Source organism: Solanum lycopersicum, chromosome 12 (genome assembly GCF_036512215.1).
Source record: "Solanum lycopersicum chromosome 12, SLM_r2.1".
Lineage (NCBI taxonomy): Eukaryota > Viridiplantae > Streptophyta > Magnoliopsida > Solanales > Solanaceae > Solanum > Solanum lycopersicum.
The window spans coordinates 27,857,764-27,880,168 of record NC_090811.1 but is presented as its reverse complement, the minus strand read 5'-3'; the positions used below and the strand labels follow the sequence as shown (position 1 = coordinate 27,880,168).

The 22,405-nt window shown below is 37.3% G+C and overlaps 1 protein-coding gene across 2 annotated transcripts in view; it reads left to right on the top strand.

The window, feature by feature from the left end:
• LOC101261494 (rhodanese-like domain-containing protein 8, chloroplastic) overlaps nucleotides 1-17,499 on the top strand; it is a 39,322-nt gene extending 21,823 nt beyond the window's left edge. For both annotated transcript variants that reach the window (XM_004252149.5, XM_010315829.4), the window contains exons 5-8: nucleotides 2,813-2,904; nucleotides 10,832-10,935; nucleotides 15,114-15,389; nucleotides 16,923-17,499. In XM_004252149.5, coding sequence (XP_004252197.1) covers nucleotides 2,813-2,904; nucleotides 10,832-10,935; nucleotides 15,114-15,389; nucleotides 16,923-17,055 — 605 coding nt within the window. In that variant the 3' untranslated portion in view covers nucleotides 17,056-17,499. The remainder of the gene's footprint in view (nucleotides 1-2,812; nucleotides 2,905-10,831; nucleotides 10,936-15,113; nucleotides 15,390-16,922) is intronic.
• The last annotated feature ends 4,906 nt before the right edge of the window (nucleotides 17,500-22,405 follow it).

Here is a 22,405-nt window from a genome sequence, read left to right as displayed (position 1 = left end):
ATGTATTAATGTAATGTAGTTTCTCACATGTTCATACACGCTCCAATTTCTCTCACAACCGGATGTGCTACAAGTTAAACTTTGTACTTTTATAGCAAATTGTTGCAAGTTTGAGACATTATGACCTTATTGCATCCACCATTCAATTGTAGAAGAGTTATTTCAAAAGATGTGTAATAACTTAAAAGTCGAAATTGTAAACAGTTAAAAGATGAAATTCTCAACTAGTGACCTCAAGGTTCTAGCTCTAATGGCTGATTCAATTCCAAGTAGGCCATCCGCTTTCATGTACACACCAAGCTCCTCCCCTATTTTGTCTTGCAAAGTTTTATCTGGGATCATCCTCTCAACACATTTATGATATCCCTGCCACACTTCTTCAGTTAAAGTCTTCATGTCATTATTTTTATAGTAGAGCCCTGGGTTCAAAATGTGTCCCGCTGCATGCAAAGGCTGATGAAGTTGATCTGTCCACCTTGCATCAATGATTTCAAAAACACTTTGATATTTCCTTGTATCATAATTGAATGGCTTTTAAATACTTTCTTTGGCTCTATCCATGGCTTCGTAAATGTAACCCATTGGTGATTTTTTCTCCCCATCTACCATACGAAGTACATGAATTAAAGGACCACCAACTCTGAGTGCTTGAACAACGTCATTCCAAAAAAATGGACTAATGATATGTCTCGCAACTTCTTTACCAAGAGGTTCCTTTGAATAAATACTCTCATTCCATTCAATTGACATAAACAAATTTCTCAAATTTTTCTTTTGCTTATAAAAACTATACAAAGTGAAAAAAGCTGTTGTGAATCTTGTCTTGGCGGGTTTTACCAAATTTGTTTGCTTTGTATATCTTCTCATCATATTCAACAACAATGCCCTTTGATTGATTTAAGCATGTATCTTAACAGCCTTGCCAAAATCTGTCAAAAAAATGACAGTTAAAATGTAAACAAATCTAACATGAAGTTTAAAAAAGCAGATTAAATATCAAGACTCAAGTTCACCTGTAGAATACGGGGCTTGTTTGAAAATATCACCAAACATCAAGTTGATACAGTGAGCAACACAAGGAGTCCAGAAAATATGTGGGAACACTCCCTTCAACATGTTACCTGCTTTTTGGTTCTCACTTGCATTATCAGTCACAACTTGTACCACATTTTCCTGCCCTACTTTCATGATAGTCTTCTCAAACAAATTAAACATCTTATTAGAGTCGGTAGAAGAATTACTAGCATCATAAGATTCAAGAAATACACTCCCTCTTGGAGAGTTCACCAAAACATTAATGACCATTTTTCCATACCTTGCTGTCCATTTATCCATCATAATGGAACAACCATACATTTTTCATTGAACCTTATGTTATTCTACTGTCCTCTCCACCTCCTTTTTTAGAAAAGGAACTCTTACCTCATGATAGGTGGGAGGCTTCATTCCAGGGCCATATTGGCCGACTGCCTCAATGAATTCACCAAAACTATCTGTGTAGTTAACACAATTGAAAGGAAGTCCTGCATCATACATCCACCTAGCAAAAGCAAATACAACACGATCCCTCAAAATCTTTCTAGAAGATTCTAAGTCAAAAGGTTCACCTTTTCTCTTTTCGTTTGATTTTTGCGAGAAATAGAGATTCAAAGGACCCTTGACGGTGCTATTGATGGAAGACCCACTCCCACTACATGAAGGCATCCTTTGTTGCTTTGAGGGATGCCCCATTGGCATTGGCATATTCACTTCAAATTCATCATCATCCATTTCATCATTATCAACAAGATTAACCATGGATGCTTCATGGTTTAATTTAGTTTTAAACTCATTTTTCTTCAACATATATTCTTTGATCTCTTCCCTTACTTTATTCGGGACTTTCGGACATACTTTTACATCTCTATAGCCACCTATGAGATGCCTTTTGTGACGAAAGATTCCGCCATTTTATGTCACAACACAAAAGATACATTTGACTTTTGTGTTACTACTCATAGGAGTTCCATATGCCCAAGCCGGATTCCTCTTTAGTGACATCTTGAATGAGAAAATACAAGTTCACTAAATACTACAAACAAAAAGGAAGTTCCAAAAAATAACAAAAAAAAAGCTGCTAGCATACACACTGATCACAATAAAAAAAAGCAAAAGAATTGAAAAAAAAAACAGAGGAGGCAGCAGTCAGTTAGAAGAAAAGAGCAGGCAGCAGAGATGAAGAAAAGAAGAGAAGAAGAAAAAGGAGATGAACAAAACAAACATTAGCTAAAAAAGAGATGAACAAAAAGTTACCTGCAGTGGGTCGAGGTTGAAGAGAGAGGTAGCCAGCAGCCTCAGTCGAGATCTTGAGGAGAGAAAGAAGGGAGGTAGCCAGCAACCTCAGTCGAGATCTTCACGAGAGAAAGAAGGGCGACAGCCAGCAGCCTCAGTCGAGATCTTCAGGAGAGAGAAGGGAAAGAAGAGTTTGCGAGGAGAGAAGGGAAAGAAGAGTTGTGAGGAGAGAGAAGGTTATATTTCAGTTTTTTTTTTAAAAACCCTAATTGTCGCTTTTTTTTTTATAAAGAGCGCGCTTTTTGACGCTTTTGCCTTAGGGTCGCTTCTCGCTTCTTCCTCTGAAGCGAGAGCTTTTTTCAAATCGCCTCGCCTCAAGTTAAAAAAGCGCACAAGGGTCGCCTCGCTTTGAAGCGTGCTTTTCTGCGCTTTTCACAACACTGTCTGTAAATGTCAACTTTTGCGTTGCTATCTCTTTTTTCATAATTGAATATTTCAATTGCCTATTCTGCTAATATAGTGTAGTTTGATTTTCTGGAAGGTTATGAATGGGATGTTGGCCATTTTCAAGGCGCTCAGCGGCCGGATGTTGATTGTTTTCGGGCCACTTCATTTGGGCAATCTGAGTCAGAGGTTTTAGTAGTTCATAGCTCAATTTTCTATCTTCTCGTCCAGGCTAATCTAGTTGATGTCATTTTTGTATTTTTACAATATTTGAAGTGTTTTCTTTCTTTCTAACCCATTACTTGACCAATCTATAAGTATTCTGTTGGGTTCTTAGCAAAGAAATTGAAAAATATTAGAAAGAATAACGAGAGAAGCATTGCAATGAGGTCAGTGAGAATTTTTTTTATTTTACCTTGTTGAACTCTACATTTATAAGAACAAAAGCAGTCAAAAGATAATGGTAAACTAGCCCAGAGTATTCCTGGAGAATATATATTAACAAACTAATACTAATTAATTATATCTTATTATAAGAGCGAACAAAAAAAGTTAAAAGTTGAATTACAATTTACCCTTACTATAAATTAAAATGTTATAAAAGCATTTAATTATTTAGTTTAAATGTTAAATTGTATCGTTTTAATAAAAATGTAGATGACTTTTGCATTTCTTTAAATTAAATCTTAATTAAAATATAAGCAAATAATTAAATGTTTGGAATGTGAAAAGATATATTTTAATATTACATGTATATCCTAGAATAATTACTGGCATATGAAAAGAGTGACCCCCCAGTTATCCGATTAATGCAACTGATTTTATTTTATTTGATTTATTATTACTAAGATATTAAAAGTGTGTTATTATATATAAATGAATTAGTAATAAATTATTGAGATGACTTGTAATTGCCTCATTTATTACTAATTACAATGATTTGTGTTTTTCATCTTTTTAATTATTCATTCAAACTAGACCAGATTCTAAGTTCAAAGCAATAATTATTAATGGTAATGTTAATTCTCTTATTAAGTCTAACTATGACTTGTATTTTTCATCTTTCCATCTATCTGTATTTTAAAGACTATTATTTAGAACTGAAAAATATAGAATTTAAACAAACATTTTTACTACTATTTAAGAACTAGATGATAACCATTGATAAATGAAAGAAATTGTCATTCAACTGATTATCAAAAAACTATTCCATCTATGATAGGCAAAAAAGACATGAAAAAATAGAATACATGAGGTGGGAGAAGAACTTTCTTTTTAGACATGCCTAAGTCCTCATTTCTCTTTCGATATATATTCTCCAACACGAAGATAATTGTTGTTTGTAATTTCTTTTGCGTTTCTAATAAACTCATTTTGGTGTTGTAATCTTTTAGCTATTATTATGAGCTTTTGATATAGATGTATGTATGAAGGTCAGTGTTTAAATTATATATTTGTTAGTTTTATATTTTAAATGTAATTGTTTTTAATTTTGTATAATTTTGATAGTACTGTCTTTTAATTTTAGAACCTTAAATAATACAAATATTTCACTCTATCGTTTCTCATTAAAATAATATAGGCAATCTTATCAATAAGTGTGCATGTATTTTTAATATTTATTTATGGCTATAAAAGGTTATCACTGATATATAGATCATAAAAAAGACTTATACAAAGTTAAAGGAGACTATATTAATTGAAGGTTATCACTGATATATGCCAAATGCACAATTCCTTTTTATTTATTTTTGTTGATACATGAAATATAATTGATAAAATTAACGTGCAACACACGTTGTCAGAAACTAGTAGGAAAAAACTAGCTAACCAGATTTATTGAATAAACTAAAGCAGTAAAATTAAGGTACTACCACTCAAAAGCATAATTTTTACTGTATCACAAGTCTTTCTCTGAAACATGTGGGATAAATTTACAACCATATATTTGTTTTATTTATATATCTTAGTTTTGCAAGTCAATCATAGTATTACATCCTTTCTACTTTATATATATTTGCTTCCCGTTGAAATGCTATTTGTTGGAGCTGATTTCAGTGGCCACATCCGATATTCTTTATGGGTTATAACAATGTGCATAGAAGTTTTGGTTTTGGGGATTTAATTGAAGGATTTGCACTTTTGGACCTAGTGTATATCTTTGCATGTATTACATCTTTCTACTTTAGTGGCTTTGGTTGGCGATTGTAGAGTAGGGTCATGTTGTTGATTGGGCATGGAGGTGACGGTTTAGAAAAAAATATGTACATTATTTTCCAGCTAAAATATAGATCTACCTCTTCTTCGAAGAAGCCTTTTTAATACTAGCTGAACATAAAGTAAGCAATAAGTGGGTTCAGAGAGCGTCTAGATTGAGATTAGGGTTGTGCAACATAAGGTCATTGTCCTTAATCCATAAAGCGAGTAAAGATCCTTGGGTTGAGGAAGATTAGTATAACTTGTGTCTAGGAAACTAAGGGGGTTGGGACTAAGGCTCAGGATGTGGATGGGTTGAAGTTGTGGTACTTGGGAGAGGTTAGCAATAGTAGTGAATTAGGCATTTCAGTTGATTGGTAATTTAGGGAGCAAGTGGTGGAGGTCAGGAGGGTTAATGATATGATTATGTCGGCTTAGTTAGTCGTGGGAGGGCTTAAGTGGAACATTATTAGCATTTACACGCCTCATGAGGGCTTGGAGGAGGAAGTCAAAAGCGTTTTTAGGAGGATTTGGATGAGGTTTTGTGAAGAATCCTTCCCATTGAAATGCTATTTGTTGGAGCTGATTTCAGTGGCCACATCCAATATTCTTTAGGGGTTATAACAATGTGCATAGAAGTTTTGGTTTTGGGGATTTAATTGAAGGAGTTGCACTTTTGGATTTCGCTATAGCTTTTGAGTTGGTGGTAGCAAATTCAAGTTTTCCCAAGGAGAACCACTTGGTTACCTTTCGTAGCATAGTGGCTAAGACTCAAATTGATTACTTATTCATTAGGAAGGATGATGGAGGCCTTTGCAAGGGCTACAATGTTATTTCGGGCAAATATCTTATAACTCAACATAAGCTCTTAACTATGGATTTGGAGATTAATTTGAAGGTTGTGAGGGAAAAATTAGTGTCATTGGGAGCTCGGACAAGCAGTGGGATGCAACCTGTATGTGGGATATGATTTCTTGGTTGATCAAGCAAGTGGTTTGAAAGGTGTTGGGGCTTTCAAAGGGTAACTCTGCTAGACACCAAGGAGATTGGTGGTGTAATGAGGAAGTCCCAACGAAAGGTAGAGGCAAAAAAGGTAGTTGATGTGAAATTGGGGAGAGCAAGGACAAGGAGGATAAAAGAACAAAGAGAGAAGTGTACAAAGTGGTGAGAAAGGAGGTAAGGTTGGCGATTACAACGCCAAATTTGCATCCTTTTGTATGCTTGTACGTGGAACTTGGGGACAAAAGTGGAGTTTAGAAGTTGTTGGATGACACTCCTTGTGATAGAGGCAGATGATGGTGGATTGATGTGACATTTTGGTATAGCTAATACCTTGGGTATTATTGAAGAGCCATATATAGGCCCAAAATACAATCCAACCCCTCTAGATTTGTAGCCAATGTGTAAAGTGCAAAGGTGCAAAGTATAAAGCTCCTTCCCCAAGGTTTATACACCCTCTCCCCCACCCATCATGGACCTTGAGTTGGTATTTCCATGAAATTTGTATAGGTTTATCAAGGACTGATTGAGGGAAGAATATCATTTTTGTTGTAGTTGTTAGTCTCTTTAAAATGACTTATTTTGTTGCATGTAGCTAATGAGACATCTAATGTTGCATCATTATTTGTTGAGAACATGGTCAAATTGCATGCTATTCCCAAGAGCATTGTAAGTGATAGGGATTCCAAATTCCTTACTCACATTTAGAAGGCTTTTTGGGGCTGTTTGGGGATGAGATTATTGTTTTCCGCATCTTGTCATCCCCAAACCAATAGTCAAACAAAGATGGTGAATAGAACCTTGGGTCTATGCTTTTAGCCATGGTGAAAGGGAGGTTGACATCTTGTGAAAGAGCACTTGTGATAGCATCCACATAGGTATACCTCCATTAAAATTGACGGGCTTCAACGAAAAATCAAGAAAATGTTTATCATGGAAGAAGTGTCCAACTTCAAGCCAAAAAGGAAGAATGTTGGCCACATGAAGCCCAAAAGAGAGTCCAAAAAGGTGAACGTTTAAATCCAATATTTTCTAGTTTAAAAGCTTTCTATTTTAAAATTTCCTACTTTAGAAATTCTCTATTTAAAGTTTCTTAGTTTTAAAGTCTCCTAGTCTAAAAGTTTCCTAGTTTAAAGTTTCCTAGGTCAAAACTTTCCTTGTTTAAAGTTTTCTAGTTATTATTTCATATAGATAGGACTTGAAGCCCATTCTATTGGGGATATAAGTTTTCCTATATATAGGGGTGAATTTTGTTATTTTCAAAAGACATGATTAATATTATTTGAGAGATTTCTCTTTTTTACACCTATATGTATGGTGACAATAGATTTATCTTACAAATTTATAAGAACAATTCTTAAGATGTAAGATTGATTTTTAACTTGATATCTTTGGTTCTTTCGTAAAGTGAAGAAGGTAACTAGTCTTATACTAAATGTTGTTTCAAATTTCTTTGAAATAGAGGTCTAGAACACTTTATTGATCTAAGTTCTTCAATTAACTCATTAGTATCATAATTAGTTTTAATTTGCTAATTTTGAATACTAAGATCAATTAGCTTTCTTAGCACTATATTCTGTAATTTTAGGGATTAAATTCTCAAATTCCACATATCTTTTAAAAATTTCATCTTTAATCTTTGTATTTTTGCTTCCACATTATTTTCTTGTTTATTCAAGTAACCCGATTCGTATCAACTTGCCTTTTAGTTTAGTTTGCATACAATAGAGTTATTCATAGTTCTATTGGCATGACTTCATTCGAAATTGTCCATGACTTTAATCCACTAACCCCGTTAGATCTCACCCCTTTGTCCCAAGATATTGTAAATCTAGATTGTGCAAAGTGAGCTGAGGCCATGAATAAAAATGCATAAGAAGGTGAGGCTCCAACAAACAAAGGAAGGGGGATTATTCAAGGCTTATAAGGACTCCACCCATCTTATTAACCACCAATGTGGGACTTATTGACATTCTTTGACACCCCACCTCACGCCCAGTGTTTAGCAGCCGGTGCATGGACAATTTTGATTTTGGGGACACCAACATTGGGTGAGAAGAACCCTGCTCTAGTACCATATTAAATTAGGTGTTAGGCCTAACTCACACACCAAAAGCTAATTCAAAGGGAGGAAGATTGTCTAAACCTTATAAGGAGTCCACCTATCACATTAATCACCAATATGGGACCTTTTGTCATTCTCTTATAGGATTGCTACTAAAGGTGTCAGTCCTCAAATAACGGGTGAGCCTTCATTTCTGGGTCCACCTTGTGCTAAGTAAACTCCCCATGAAAACATGTAATAAAACTGTAAACAGTAATAATTTGATAATACTTAATATTACCAATTATAAGTGAATAGTTCATGAATTTTGATAGCTCATATATACCAACTGATTCTTTATCCGAAAGCATCCTTAATTTTGAAAACTAATAATTTGAGACATGCATGATCTAAAATAACATGGTTTTGAGCCATAAAAATATCTATTGTTTTGAGGGTTCATGAAAACACCATTTAGAGATACTAAATCATAGTTTGCAAAACACATACTTGAACAATTTATGAAGATGAATGTGAATTAAAGTAGAAATCATACTTATCATAAACCCTAACTGCTATAGAAAATCATGAACTGAAAAGCTACATTTTCTTTGGGACTCAATGGGTGGAAAGATACTCATTGATGAAATCCCACATACCTAGAATAGAAGCTCTAGCTCAAATTCTTGAATAGAAGCTTTGGAATCCTTGTTCTTGCTTGAGAGGAACATTGAGAGTACTGCTCTTTGGTTTTTGGTGGTATGCGTGAGAGGGGTGATCGACTAATTAATTTTAATCCCACTTAGAATAGGCCAAAACGACTTAGTTTAGGGATTAAAAGAGTACTAAAAGACTGAAATTTTCCTGACTAAAAAATTGATTTCGGTAGGTTCGACGAGGTCATCTATGGTTCGTGATTCGATCTACGAACTGTAGATCCCTGTCCGTAGAACTTAGGCTGAAATACTGACTATCTGAAGTTTCATCTATTAGAGGCATCTACGACCCCTAGTCCCTTTTACGAGCCATAAAATCCCTTCTAAAAATCATGCTGATATCCATGTTTTAGGACTTTGATCTACAAACCAATCCATGACCTGTAAAAGCAATTATACCCATGGTTTGAGTCTGTAAATCTCAGTCCAGAATTCCTACTTCTGATTTGATCCACGAGCCCCATCTACGGTCTGTAGATGCTGCTCGTAACTCTCTTAAAATTCAGCAGTCTTTTCTGATTTCCCGTGATTTGATCTGAATTTATGAAATTTTGAGGTGTTACAATATCTTCCCCTTGAGAACATTCGTCCCCTAATGGAGCCTAAATAAATTTGAAAGAGGAGGGAAGATCTGCAATCCCAAGACTGCAAACTAAACATTGAAAACTGATGGAGTGACTGACTGTGAACATAAACATGAAGACTGATCTGATCTCATGAACATGCAGGCATACTAAGATATGGGAATAGCTGAAAGATATGTATCTAATATGGAGGAGCTATTACCTCACGTTGGGGCTGAACTGGAAGGAAAGAGGTAGGGGTACTTGGCCATCATATTTGCCTCTGCTTGCCAAGTTGCTCCATAACTAACTGGTTCCTCCAAAGAACCTTTACTGAAGCGACTTCCTTGTTCCTCAATTTATGAACCTAACGATCAAGAGTATCACCTGGGACCTCTTTGTAAGAGAGATTATCCTTTACGTCAACACTTCTTAAAGACAGTATTCTAGTTGGATCAATGCACTTTTTCAACAAGGACACATGAAACACTGGATGCACCTATGCTAACTCTACAAGTAGATCCAACTCATAGGCCACATTACCAAAACGCCTCATAATTTGATAAGGACCAACATTATAAGGACTGATTTTTCATTCTTACCAGACCTCTCACCCCTTTCATCAGTGAATTTTTTCAGATATACCTAATCATGAATAGCAAACTCGTGCGCTCTTCTCCTCACACCTGCATAAAGTTTCTGTCTGCACTGAGCCGTTCCCAGTCTTTTTCTAATAAGTTGAACCTTCTTCATAGCCTCATGAATTGATTTAGGCCCTATCAAGGCCACTTCACCAACTTCAAACCACCCTATCACAGGGTCATATGAATACTGGAGTAGTAACTGTTGTTATAAGCAGACTCAATCAAAAGCAAGTGATCAACCTTATTACCTTTAAAGTTGATCACACAAGCTCTTACCATATCCTCTAATGTTGTAATAGTTTGTTCGGTCTTGTCATCTGTCTGCGGATGAAAAGTTGTGTTTACCTTTTTAACACAGATCCTTGTCGGTAGAACTCAAGTTGAAATAGTGAGTCTCTAAAGTTTCATTTATGGGGTGCATCTATGGCCCTAGTCCTTATTACGAGCCGTAAAACTCCTTAGTAAAAATTAGTCTGAAATCCATGTTTTAGGAGTTTGATCTACGAACCAATCCATGATCCATAAAAGCAATTAAAACCCATGGTCTGTTACTTCATTTTCTGGATTGTTTTGGACTCGTTCTCTTGAGCCAAGTGTCTATCAAAAACAGTTTCTGTACCTGAGGTTGAGCTAAGGTCTTCGTACACTGTACCTTCCAAGGCCCTACTTTGTTGCATTTTATTGGGTATGTTGTATTTTTGAATAATGTATCTGGCTAAAATCGACATATTGGGATGACATATGAAATTCAGTAGTTGCCAGGATCATATTCACTGTACCTTTTTATATTCTTATTCATACTTGCACCGCTGCATGGTGCTATTTTACTTTGTTGTATGTCCATTGATATGCTTAAACATAAACATAGAAACTGACATTTCCTGCACAAGAGAACATCCAGGAATATGTTTTTTTCTGTAAATATGACTTATTTCTTGTTATCCTGTTTTGCAGGTGATTGCCTCAGATCCTTTAGCAGCTGTTGATAAGGAGAGAACTGATATATTAATGTACTGCACTGGAGGTATCCGCTGTGATGTATATTCTGCTATACTACGGTAAGCTGTAGATTTTTTGTATGCGTTGTGTTCTCTCTTTCTCCTATGTGCTAGAGCATAAATGTGAGATATTGGAACTTTGACGTGTCTCTTCAGTGACACCATAAGAATATCCAGTTTTCAGCTTTTCCTAGTTAAAGTACTTGGAATGTAAAATTTCTTGTCATCCTCCATTCACAAAAAGCAGTTACCTTCCAATAGTTTCTTTGCTATGATGGAATTATCTTGAGGCTGAGTATAAAGGAGATGAGAGAATTCGAGGGATGCAAGTGCTGAATTTAGTACGTGAGTTTGAGTTGCAAAAGATGAAGGACAGTGAAACCATAAAGGAATACACTAACCAACATGTCAGATTGTTGGGTTCCACTTTTAACGAATCAAGGATTTTTGAGAAAATCCTTGTAATGGTACCTGAAAGATTTGAGGCAACCATTACAACCTTAGAAAATACTAAGGACTTATCCAGTATTACACTAACAGAGCTCTTAAGTGCCTTTCAAGCACAAGACAACGACGTGTTATGAGATGATGGACGATATAAGAAAAAGAAGAAAAAGAAATACAAACCAACAGATGGAGAAGGTGCAGCACGCAACAACAAAAACAAAACAGGTAGCTTCAAAGGAAACTACCCTCCTTGTAAGCATTGCGGCAAGATCGGACATGCACCTTTCAAGTGTTGGAGAAGGCCTGAAGCTAAGTACAGTAAGTGCAATCAGTTTGGGCATGAAACAATCATTTGTCAGAACAAAACTCAGCAGCAAGATGAAGATGCTTGAGTTGTAAATGAACAAGAGGAGGATCAACTATTTGTTGCATCATGTTTTGCAAGCAATGTTTCTAGCGAGTCGTGGTTGATTGATAGCGGATGCACAAATCATATTACTCATGATTGAGAACTCTTCAAAGAATTGAAGCCTACTGGAGTTGCAAATGTTCGAATAGGCCATGGTGGTCAAATTCCAGTAAAAGGAATGGGAAACTATTGCAGTTGAGACACAAGCAGGTACAAAAACAATAACAGATGTTCTTTATGTACCAGAACTTGTTAAGTGTTGGTCAATTGTTAGAAAAAGGTTTCAAACTTTATTTTGAAGATAAATATTGCTTGATCAAGGATGCCTGGGACAGGACCTGTTTAAAGTCAAAATGGAAGGAAAAAGTTTCTCATTAGATCCATTTGAGAAAGAGCAAATGTTGTATTCAACTAAAGAAAATGTCACTAAGTTATGGCATAAGAGACTCGGGCACTATCATTATCAAGGGCTTGTCAAGATGCAAAAGTTGAAGATGGTGGAGAGCTTACCTGATTTGGCAACAAATTCCGCTGAATGTCATGCCTGCCGATTTGGTAAACAACACAGAAAGCCATTTCCAAAATCAACCTGGAGAGCCTCACAAAAGCTACAACTAGTTCACACTGATGTCGCAGAGCCTCAAAGAACTCCATCACTACAAGGTAGCATCTATTACTTTCTTTTCATTGACGATTTTACAAGAATGTGTTGGATTTTTTTCTTGAAATACAAGTCAGAAGTTGCTGGCATATTCAGGAAATTCAAGAAATTGGTGGAAAATCAAAATAATTGTAAGATTCAAGCATTGAGGTCTGATAATGGGAATGAATACACTTCAACGAAATTTGATTCATTCTGTGAGGAAGCCGGCATTGTGCATCAGCTTACAACACCATACACATCAGAACAAAGTGGTGTTAGTGAAAGAAGAAATAGATGGATAATGGAGATGGCCAGATGTATGTTGCATGAGAAGGAGTTACCCAAGATATTCTGGGCAGAGGCAACAAATACCACAGTTTTTATGCAAAATCGACCTCCAACGAAAGCTTTGAAGGATAAAACACCATTTGAAGCTTGGTATTGGTTTAAGCCTTCACTAAGTTTTCTTAAGTGTTTGGTTGTGTCTGTTTTGTTCATGTTCCTCATGTTAGACGTGACAAACTTGACAAGAAGGCAATCGGCAATCATAGGCATCCATGTGGCTTACAGTGAAGTTTCTAAAGCCTACAAGGTCTATCATCCTCAGACAAAGAAGATGACAATTACAAGAGATGTTCATTTTAGTGAGAATGAATAGTGGGACTGGAAGAACTCTCATAAATCAGGAAGTCGCTCTCTAGAAGCAAACATCAGTCCTCCTGAAGAGCAAAAAACAGAACACTGGCAGCAAGAACTAGAAGATGATCATCCAGTCAAGGGGAGGAGGTTGTTGTCAGATATCTATCAGAGGTGTAATGTCGCCATCTATGAACCTGCTGGTCCCGTAGAAGCTTTGCAAGACCCAAAATGGAAGAAAGCAATGGAGGAGGAGATCTCCATGATTGAGAAAAATAAAACTTGGGTGCTGGTAAACAAACCTGAAGATAGAAAAGTCATTGGTGTGAGATGGGTCTTCAGAACAAAGTTAAATGCAGATAGTTCCATCAACAAATACAAGGCGAGGCTTGTAGTTAAAGGGTATGCACAAATTTATGGTATTGATTACTCTGACACTCCTGTTGCAAGATTAGACACAATCAGATTGCTACTCGCAATAGCAGCAAAAATGGAATGGAAAGTGTTCCAACTTGATGTCAAATCAGCTTTCTTAAATGGCATACTGGAGGACGAAATATATGTTGAACAACCATCAGAATTTGTGAAACACGGTGATGAAGACTATCTATCTGCTAAAAAAGGCTTTGTATGGCCTAAAACAAGCACCAAAAGCTTGGTATAGTAGGATAGATGATCATTTGTTAAGTTTGGGCTTCAAAAAAGCTTGTCTGAATCAACTCTATATGTAAAACATAAAGACGCTGATATCCTTATTATGTCGCTTTATGTTGATGATCTTCTGGTAACAGGAAGTAATAATAGAAGGGTGGTTGAGGAGTTTAAAGAAAAAATGATGCAAGTTTTTGAAATGACATATCTTGGTCTTATGACCTATTTTTTTGGAATGGAGATCAAGCAAAGCAAAAGTGAAGTGTTCATTTGCCAGAAGAAATACGCAAAAGAAATTCTGAAGAAATTTCAAATGGAGTAATGCAAGTCAATGAAGATGGAGCCGACAAAGTTGATAAAGGTTATTATAGAAGCTTGATTGGATGCTTTATGTATCTCACTGCAACAAGACCTGATATTTTATTTGTTGTAAGTCTCTTATCTCGTTTTATGTACTGTACAAGTGAAATGCATTTAAGAGCAGCAAAAAGAATATTAAGATATATCAAAGGTACTATTGAGTATGGTGTAAAGTTTGAGAAGTGTCCAAGCTTCAAGTTACTTGGATTCTCTGATAGTGATTGGGCTGGATCCGCAGATGATATGAGAAGTACCTCTGGCCATTGTTTCAGCCTAGGTTCAGGAATATTCTCATGGTCATCTAAAAACAGGAAATTTGTTGCACAATCAACTGCAGAAGCTGAATTCATAGCAGCAACAGGAGCAGTAAACCAAGTCTTGTGGCTTAGAAAGATCATGTATGATTTACATTTGGAACAGAAGGAAAGTACTACATTCTTGTCGACAACTAGGCAGCTATTGCAATCTCAAACAATCCGGTGTTTCACAAGAAGACCAAGCATTTCAGCATCAAGTTCTATTTCCTGAGAGAAATGCAACAAAGGGGAGAAGTGACTCTAGTCTACTGCAAGTCTGAAAACCAGCTAGCAGGTCAATTTACTAAGCCTTTACCGATCAGCAAATTCGAGCTTCTTAGACAGAAAATTAGAGTTTGCAGTATCTAAAGCAAGGAGGAGTGTTAGGAATCTGCTTTTGAACTGCAGTTAATTTAATTTCGCTGCCTATGTTTTAAGTAAGATTTAGTCAATTAGTTGTTAGTCATGCTTTCCTATTATTTAGGAGTTGTTTAGTGACTGCTAGATCATGTGTTATTTTTTCTTATTCTAGGCTTTTATATATCTAATCTGAAGCATTAATAAAAACGCTGTTCTTCTGCTTCAATTTTGTTCTCTTCCGTCTTTATGTTTTAGGTGCATACTTTGATTTCCCTGTGTTATTTAGCTTAAGTAGATTTTAAAGACCATCATCATCACTAGAGTTGGTCTCTTCATTTATGTGTTGCACCATCTGGTGTTAACGTTTACCTTTGCATTTTACGTGAAAATGTCGTGTTAGTTCGTAGCTGACAACTTATTTTTGTTTTTACTACAGTAAGCAAGGTTTTAAGCGATTATATACCTTGAAGGGGGGTGTCTCTCACTATCTTGAGAGTGAAGGTTCTGTAGGATGGGTTGGAAATCTATTTGTATTTGATGCCCGCCTTTCTCTGCTACCTTCTACCTACAAGCCTGCGGTGGAGATCGAAGCAAGCACAATGCTAGAATGCTCCCTGGATGACTCATTTGCGAAATGCCACATCTGTGGTTCACAAGTCTCTGAGCTGAGGCACCGCAACTGTGCAAACCTTGATTGCAACCTACTATTCCTGTAAGGCTAATCATCAATATGCATATGGATGGATGCTACTTTATTCACTTATATTTGCACTCTCAAGCCTGTGTAGTGGATATATGTTTTATTCTCCTTCCTAAATTCAGTTAATGAGAGACATTTTGTGTTATAGCTTTACATTTCTTAAAATTGCATATCCCATATATTAATTGTAAAGATATAACACTTGGGCTCAACTCAACCCCAAAAGCTAGATCATGAGAGGAGTATTCCCCAAGTCCATATAAGCAAACCACCAGTCATTCCCCAACAAGTATGAGACTTTACCCACTCTTAGCACCCCCTTTCACGCCTACGCCCGATTGTAGCATGGTTGGAGATGGACCTAACTGTGATACAATGTAAAGATATGGTGCCCGAGCCTAACTCAACCCCAAAAGTTAGCTCATGAGGGGAGGATTTCCAAGTCCATATAAGCGAACCACCAGTCCCCCAACCAATGTGAAACTTTTATCCACTCTAACATTAATATTTTAAGAACAATATTACAACAAAAAAGAAGAGCTAAGCTGCGACTCTCCTTACAACCCTTTGATGGATGGACATACCCATTCAATTTACAAAATTTATTTACATTCATCAATCTACCCATTTTGCAAAAACAATGGAGCTCCTCCTCCCTTACCAGAAGGTTCCAAAATCTATACAAAGTGAGGAGGAGCAAGATATTTCACAAAATATAATTTCCCAGTGGCCATGTGAATACATTCATCTGTTTGTGTCTATTGGAAGGCTTTTGAATTTTGTTCAACCGTAAGGGCCTATCTTTTCCTTCGGCAGATCCTTGGGGTGATGGAATACACACTCCTCAGTTCTAGAGCTCCCCTTAACTAAAATTTTCTTTCCTTCTCTGAAACAGTACCGAGTCAATATTGTCATCTGACTTTTTATCTATCATGCTTCCTCAATTATCTGCTGCAAGTGCCATGATGAATTTAAGTTCCTTTCAGCATTTCAATGAATCACATTGCAGAATAACCTGATAAAATCCATTCTCCTTATACGGCTTCAGCCTAGTTAATACTGTCATACTCAAAAACACAGGCAAAAGCCATCACCATATACCTTTGTGACACCACCAGTAACCATATGTGTGTGTACATTCGTTTGTGTTTGTTTCAGCCCAGTTGAGCTCAGGTATTTCTCACTTCACAACCACAAATGACACTTTGAGATATCACCATTTGTCTTTCACAGGTCACATATCAGGATTCAGGGGACACTCCAGTTAATCCCATTTCCACTTTACACTAATACCTAATTTATATGATGAATCGGAAAGACTAAGCTATTGGTATGAACTTTCCTCCAAGTCAATAGGAGAGTGAGCTTGATGGCTCTCGACAAGGATTCTTTACTGTAAAACTTTCCTCTCTCCATCTCAAGTCATAGTGTAGGTAGCTGCTGTTCTTCTATATGTTCTTTGTTTTAGTTGTTTAAACACTAAAGCATACATTAAATGAAAGTGAGTACTTAAATTTGATCTATTACTTGATTGGTTTTCTGCAGATGTTGTGCAGGCTGTGTAAAACATTTAAGGGGATGCTGCTGTATTCAATGCACATCCGCTAGTCGACTTAGGCCGTTGCTGACAGGTCATCAAAGATACCAAAAATGGCATAAATATCGTGATTTTGAGTAGCATAGCCGGTGACATCTTTGATCTGTGATTGGTGTCCAAATTTTTGAAAGTGTCGTTCTGGCGATGAAAATGTTGATCTCCAGTACAGTAAATTGCTAGTGAGACTTAATGGCAAATCAAGGGAAAAAGTTACTCTATTCTTTACCTACTACAAATTCAATGTTACCTGAAGCCTAAGGGATCAACTGAAGGTTCCATAAAGACTAATGTTCACTTGTACGGTTTGAGTTGTGTTTATGCTTTTAAGAGAAAACTACAGCTCCAATATCTTTGGGTTATCTAGTTATAAAACATGTACAGGTAGTATATAAATTTATACGAATATGCATAAAATATACATACCGAGTGTATACTTGAGCGATTATGTTATACTAGAAGGCCAAATGGTAAATATTGGCAACTATCCCTTTCTTTAATGAGGGATAAATGTCCATCAGACTGAAATTGGGTTGATAAGCCTCTCTTTAAGTAGAAAATATTAGGAACGTACAGTTTTGGAAGTTTGTCTGTCTTTTCACTGGTAATTAGATATTGGAAGTTTCATTTCGTTGGGAAGGTAGTGTCACATTGTTTGCAAATACAGATGAGTTTGCAGTGTTTTAGGGGAAAAGAAAAGTTGGATGTTGTGCATTTGTAAAATGCCTTTGTTATGAGTATGCGTGGAATAGATGTTGTAAATATAATACACATGAGTTAGGACTAATTAAATTGATTTTATTCCGTGACGTACAATTATAGGGATAATTTTCTATTCTAAACTGAAAATTATGCTATTAAATCATCAATAAAGTTCAAATAAAAAGAACTAACTCCTAAATTCAAGTCATATAGGACTTAAATAACATAATTTAAAAACTCTAAAAATAGCTAATTATTTTGTTTTTGCAATAGTTAGACATGTTCTTGTCACGACCCAAATCCGGGCCGCGACTGGCACCCACACTTACCCTCCTATGTGAGCGAACCAACCAATCTAAACCTTAATATTTCAAGGTAATATCAACATAAAGTAATGCGGAAGACTTAAACTCATTAATAAAATCAGTAACTATTATTGTTCCCAAAATCTGGAAGTCATCATCACAAGAACATCTATAATCAAATTATTAAACTAAGAATATTCTAAGAAGCTAAAAATACATAAGAAGCTAGTCCATGCCGGAAGTTCAAGGCATCGAGACTCGAAGAAAAAGATCCAGTCCAAGCTAGAAGCATTAGCTCACCCTGAATTTCCGATGTAGTAAGACTGGCTTGAGTTATTGTTGAGTCGAAGATGACAGCACGTTTGCTGCACTCCACAAATAAACAAGAAGAAACAATAAAAGTAGGGGTCAGTACAAAACACGGGTACTGAGTAGATATCATCGGCCAGCTCAAAATAGAAAACAGTATGTATTAAGCAATATCATAAAATCAACTAATATCCTTAGCATGCAGCATTTACAGTTACCATAATCCTTGGTTACAACACCAAGCACATCAATGAGGACTCACACCTCCTCATCATACTCATTTGGGAATTTAGTTCATTAGATTGGATATATTAACATATTTCAAGATTCATTATCTTTATTCCCCTCGTGTCGGTACGTGACACTCCGCTCCTCAATATACTATCCTGGTGTCGGAACGTGACACTCCGATCCTCATATACTATCCTGGTACCGGAACGTGGCACCCGATCCATATTCTATCCTGGTATCGGAACGTGACACCCGATCCATATTCTATCCTGGTACCGGAACGTGGCACCCGATCCATATTCTATCCTGGTGTCGGAACGTGACACCCGATCCATATTCTATCCTGGTGTCGGAACGTGACACCCGATCCATATTCTATCCTGGTACCGAAACGTGGCACCCGATCCCCTAATCTCACCGCTTTCGTTCATCAAGCTTTCTTTTATACCAAGGCATCATTATTAACAAAGTAGATTAGGGTTTCTTTTCAAGATTTGGGATTCAATAGCTTCATCATGCTTATTTATTCACAATTACATAATCACATCATTAATGCAAGCATACAATTAAGCATATAGAAGGTTTACAATACTACTAACACATATCATTCGCTATTAAGAGTTTACTACGAATAGCATGAAAACCATAACCTACCTCCACCGAAGAATTGAATCAAGCAAGAATTTTCCCAAAGCTTTGTTTCTCCCTTCTCGTTCGATTCTCTCTCTCTCTCTTGTTCTTTCTATTTTCTTTATTCAAACCCTCTTTCTTTTACCCTAATTAGTATATGATTAAGAATAAAAGATGACAATAATACCCCACTAATTAACTTAGGGTTACCTCTTTTAACCCCTCAAGAATTTTAGTTATTATATAACCCCACGAAATCTATAATTAAGGAAAGAATAGTCCAAAAACGTCCCTTAAAACTTCACCAGAAATCCGACTCTGCCTGGGATTTGCGCAACCTGTGACGGGCCGTCGTGCCTGCGACGGTCCGTCCTGCAGGTCGTCGCAAAGTTCAGAGAATGGATTTTCACTGAAGTCTCCGTGACGGTCCGTCACGCCTGTGACGGTCCGTCACGCCTGTGACGGTCCGTCCTGCCATTCCGTCACGAAGTTCAGAGAGTCGATTTTCAGTACCCAATTTCAGATTTTCTAAGTGTTTTGAAACGAGACCCTGCGACGGTCCGTCGTGCCCTTGACGGTCCGTCGTGGGGTCCGTCGCTTCTGCCAGTTTTTCCATAATTGAAGTCTGTTGCTCAAAACAACTAAACAGGTTGTTACAATAGATACCAATTTACCCATCGTTCGTCCCCGAACGATCAAAAGAAGGAAAACAAGGGCGAAAAGGAGTACCTGAATCTGTAAACAGATGTGGGTATTTTTCTCGCATATCCGCCTCCTTCTCCCAAGTGGCTTCTTCAACGGATCGATTCTTCCATTGCACCTTGATGGATGCAATCTCTCTTGACCTCAACTTGCGAACTTCTCTATCTAAAATAGCAACAGGCTCCTCCTCATAAGACAAGTTCTCATCAAGCAAAATTGAATCCCAACGGATGATGTAGTTTCCATCCCCATGGTATCTTTTCAACATCGACACATGGAATACCGGATGCACTCCGGACAGCCCTGGAGGCAAGGCTAACTCATAAGCCACCTCTCCTACTCGCTTAAGTACTTCAAATGGTCTAATGTACCTTGGACTTAGTTTACCCCTTTTACCAAACCGCATCACCCCTTTCAGTGGTGAAACTTTCAACAAGACTTGTTCACCCTCCATGAACTCTAAGTCTATAACCTTTCGATCTGCATATTCTTTTTGTATACTTTGCGCCGCTAGAAGCTTTTCTTGAATAAACTTCACTTTTTCTATCGAATCCCTCAAAAGGTCAGTACCCCAAGGCCTAACCTCAAATGCGTCAAACCAACCAATGGGAGACCTACATCTCCTACCATACAATGCTTCGAATGGAGCCATATTAATGCTTGAGTGATAGCTATTATTGTATGAAAACTCCACTAAGGGTAGGAAGCTATCCCAATGACCACCAAACTCTATCACACACGCACGAAGCATATCCTCCAACACTTGAATCGTTCGCTCAGATTGACCATCGGTCTGAGGATGGAACATAGTACTAAGGTCCAACCTAGTACCCAATCCCGCATGCAATGTTTTCCAAAACTTAGAAGTAAACTGCGTACCTCTATCTGATATGATGGATAGTGGAACCCCATGTAATCGCACCACTTCCGAGATGTAAAGTTTGACTAACTTTTCTGCATTGTAAGTCACCTTGACCGGAATGAAATGAGCAGATTTAGTTAACCTATCAACAATCACCCAAATGGAGTCATACTTACCCATTGTCTTCGGAAGACCAACCACAAAATCCATTGCAATTCTTTCCCACTTCCATTCCGGAATGGGCATTCTCTGAAGTGTTCCTCCGGGCCTTTGGTGTTCATACTTTACTTGTTGACAGTTTGGACATTTGGCAATAAAATCCACAATGTCACGCTTCCTTCTACTCCACCAAAAGTGTTGCTTTAGGTCACGATACATCTTGGTTGCGCCCGGATGTATAGAATACCTTGAACTATGAGCATCTGTCAGAATAGTGTTGATCAAACCATCGATGCGGGGTACACATACCCTTCCCTTGATCCTCAAAACACCTTCCTCATCAATTTGTGCTTCCTTACCCTCTCCTCGCAATACCTTATCTTGAATTCTGCGCAGTTTCTCATCATCAGACTGTCTTCCCTTAATCTTGTCAAGAAAGGAAGATCTTGCTTCCACAGAAGCCAACAACCCTCCCTTCTCATTTACTTCAAATCTCATCAAGTCATTAGTTAGAGTCTGAACCTCTCTAGCCAATGGGCGTCTAGAAGCTTGCAAGTGAGCTAGACTTCCCATGCTTCCTGCCTTTCTACTTAAAGCATCCGCTACAACATTCGTCTTTCCCGGATGATACAAGATAGTGATATCGTAGTCCTTTAGTAACTCCATCCATCTCCTCTGTCTTAAGTTCAAATCTTTCTGAGTAAAGACATACTGTAGGCTACGATGATCCGTATAGATCTCACACTTAACCCCATATAAATAGTGTCTCCATTGCTCTAATGCAAACACCACCGCAGCCAATTCCAAATCGTGGGTCGGATAGTTACGTTCATGCACCTTTAGTTGCCTTGAAGCATAAGCAATCACACTCTTCTCTTGCATTAGTACTGCACCCAAACCAGAATAGGATGCATCACAATAAACAATGAAGTTCTTACCCTCTACTGGCAAGGTAAGGATAGGTGCGGTAGTCAACAAAGTCTTGAGCTTCTAAAAGCTTTCCTCACACTCATCCGACCATACAAATGGAACATTTTGCTTAGTCAAGTTCGTCAGTTGGGAAGCAATAGAAGAGAATCCCTTGACAAATCGACGGTAGTAGTTGGCTAATCCAACAAAGCTCCTTATTTCTGACACATTAGTAGGTCTTACCCAATTCTTCACTGTCTCAATCTTAGAAGGATCCACCATCACTCCATCCTTGGAAACCACGTGCCCCAAGAAGGACACTGCATCTAACCAAAACTCACACTTAGAGAACTTGGCATAAAGCTTTTTCTCCCTCAACATTTCCAATACCATTCTCAAATGCTCTTCATGTTCCTTCTTGTTCTTTGAGTATACCAATATATCATCAATAAATACGATCACGAAAAGGTCCAAATATGGCTTAAAAATCCCGTTCATCAAGCTCATGAACGCAGCAGGGGCATTCATAAGACCAAAAGACATCACTACAAATTCGTAATGCCCATACCTCGTTCGAAAAGCAGTCTTTGGCACATCCGTTGCCCGTATTTTCAATTGATGATAA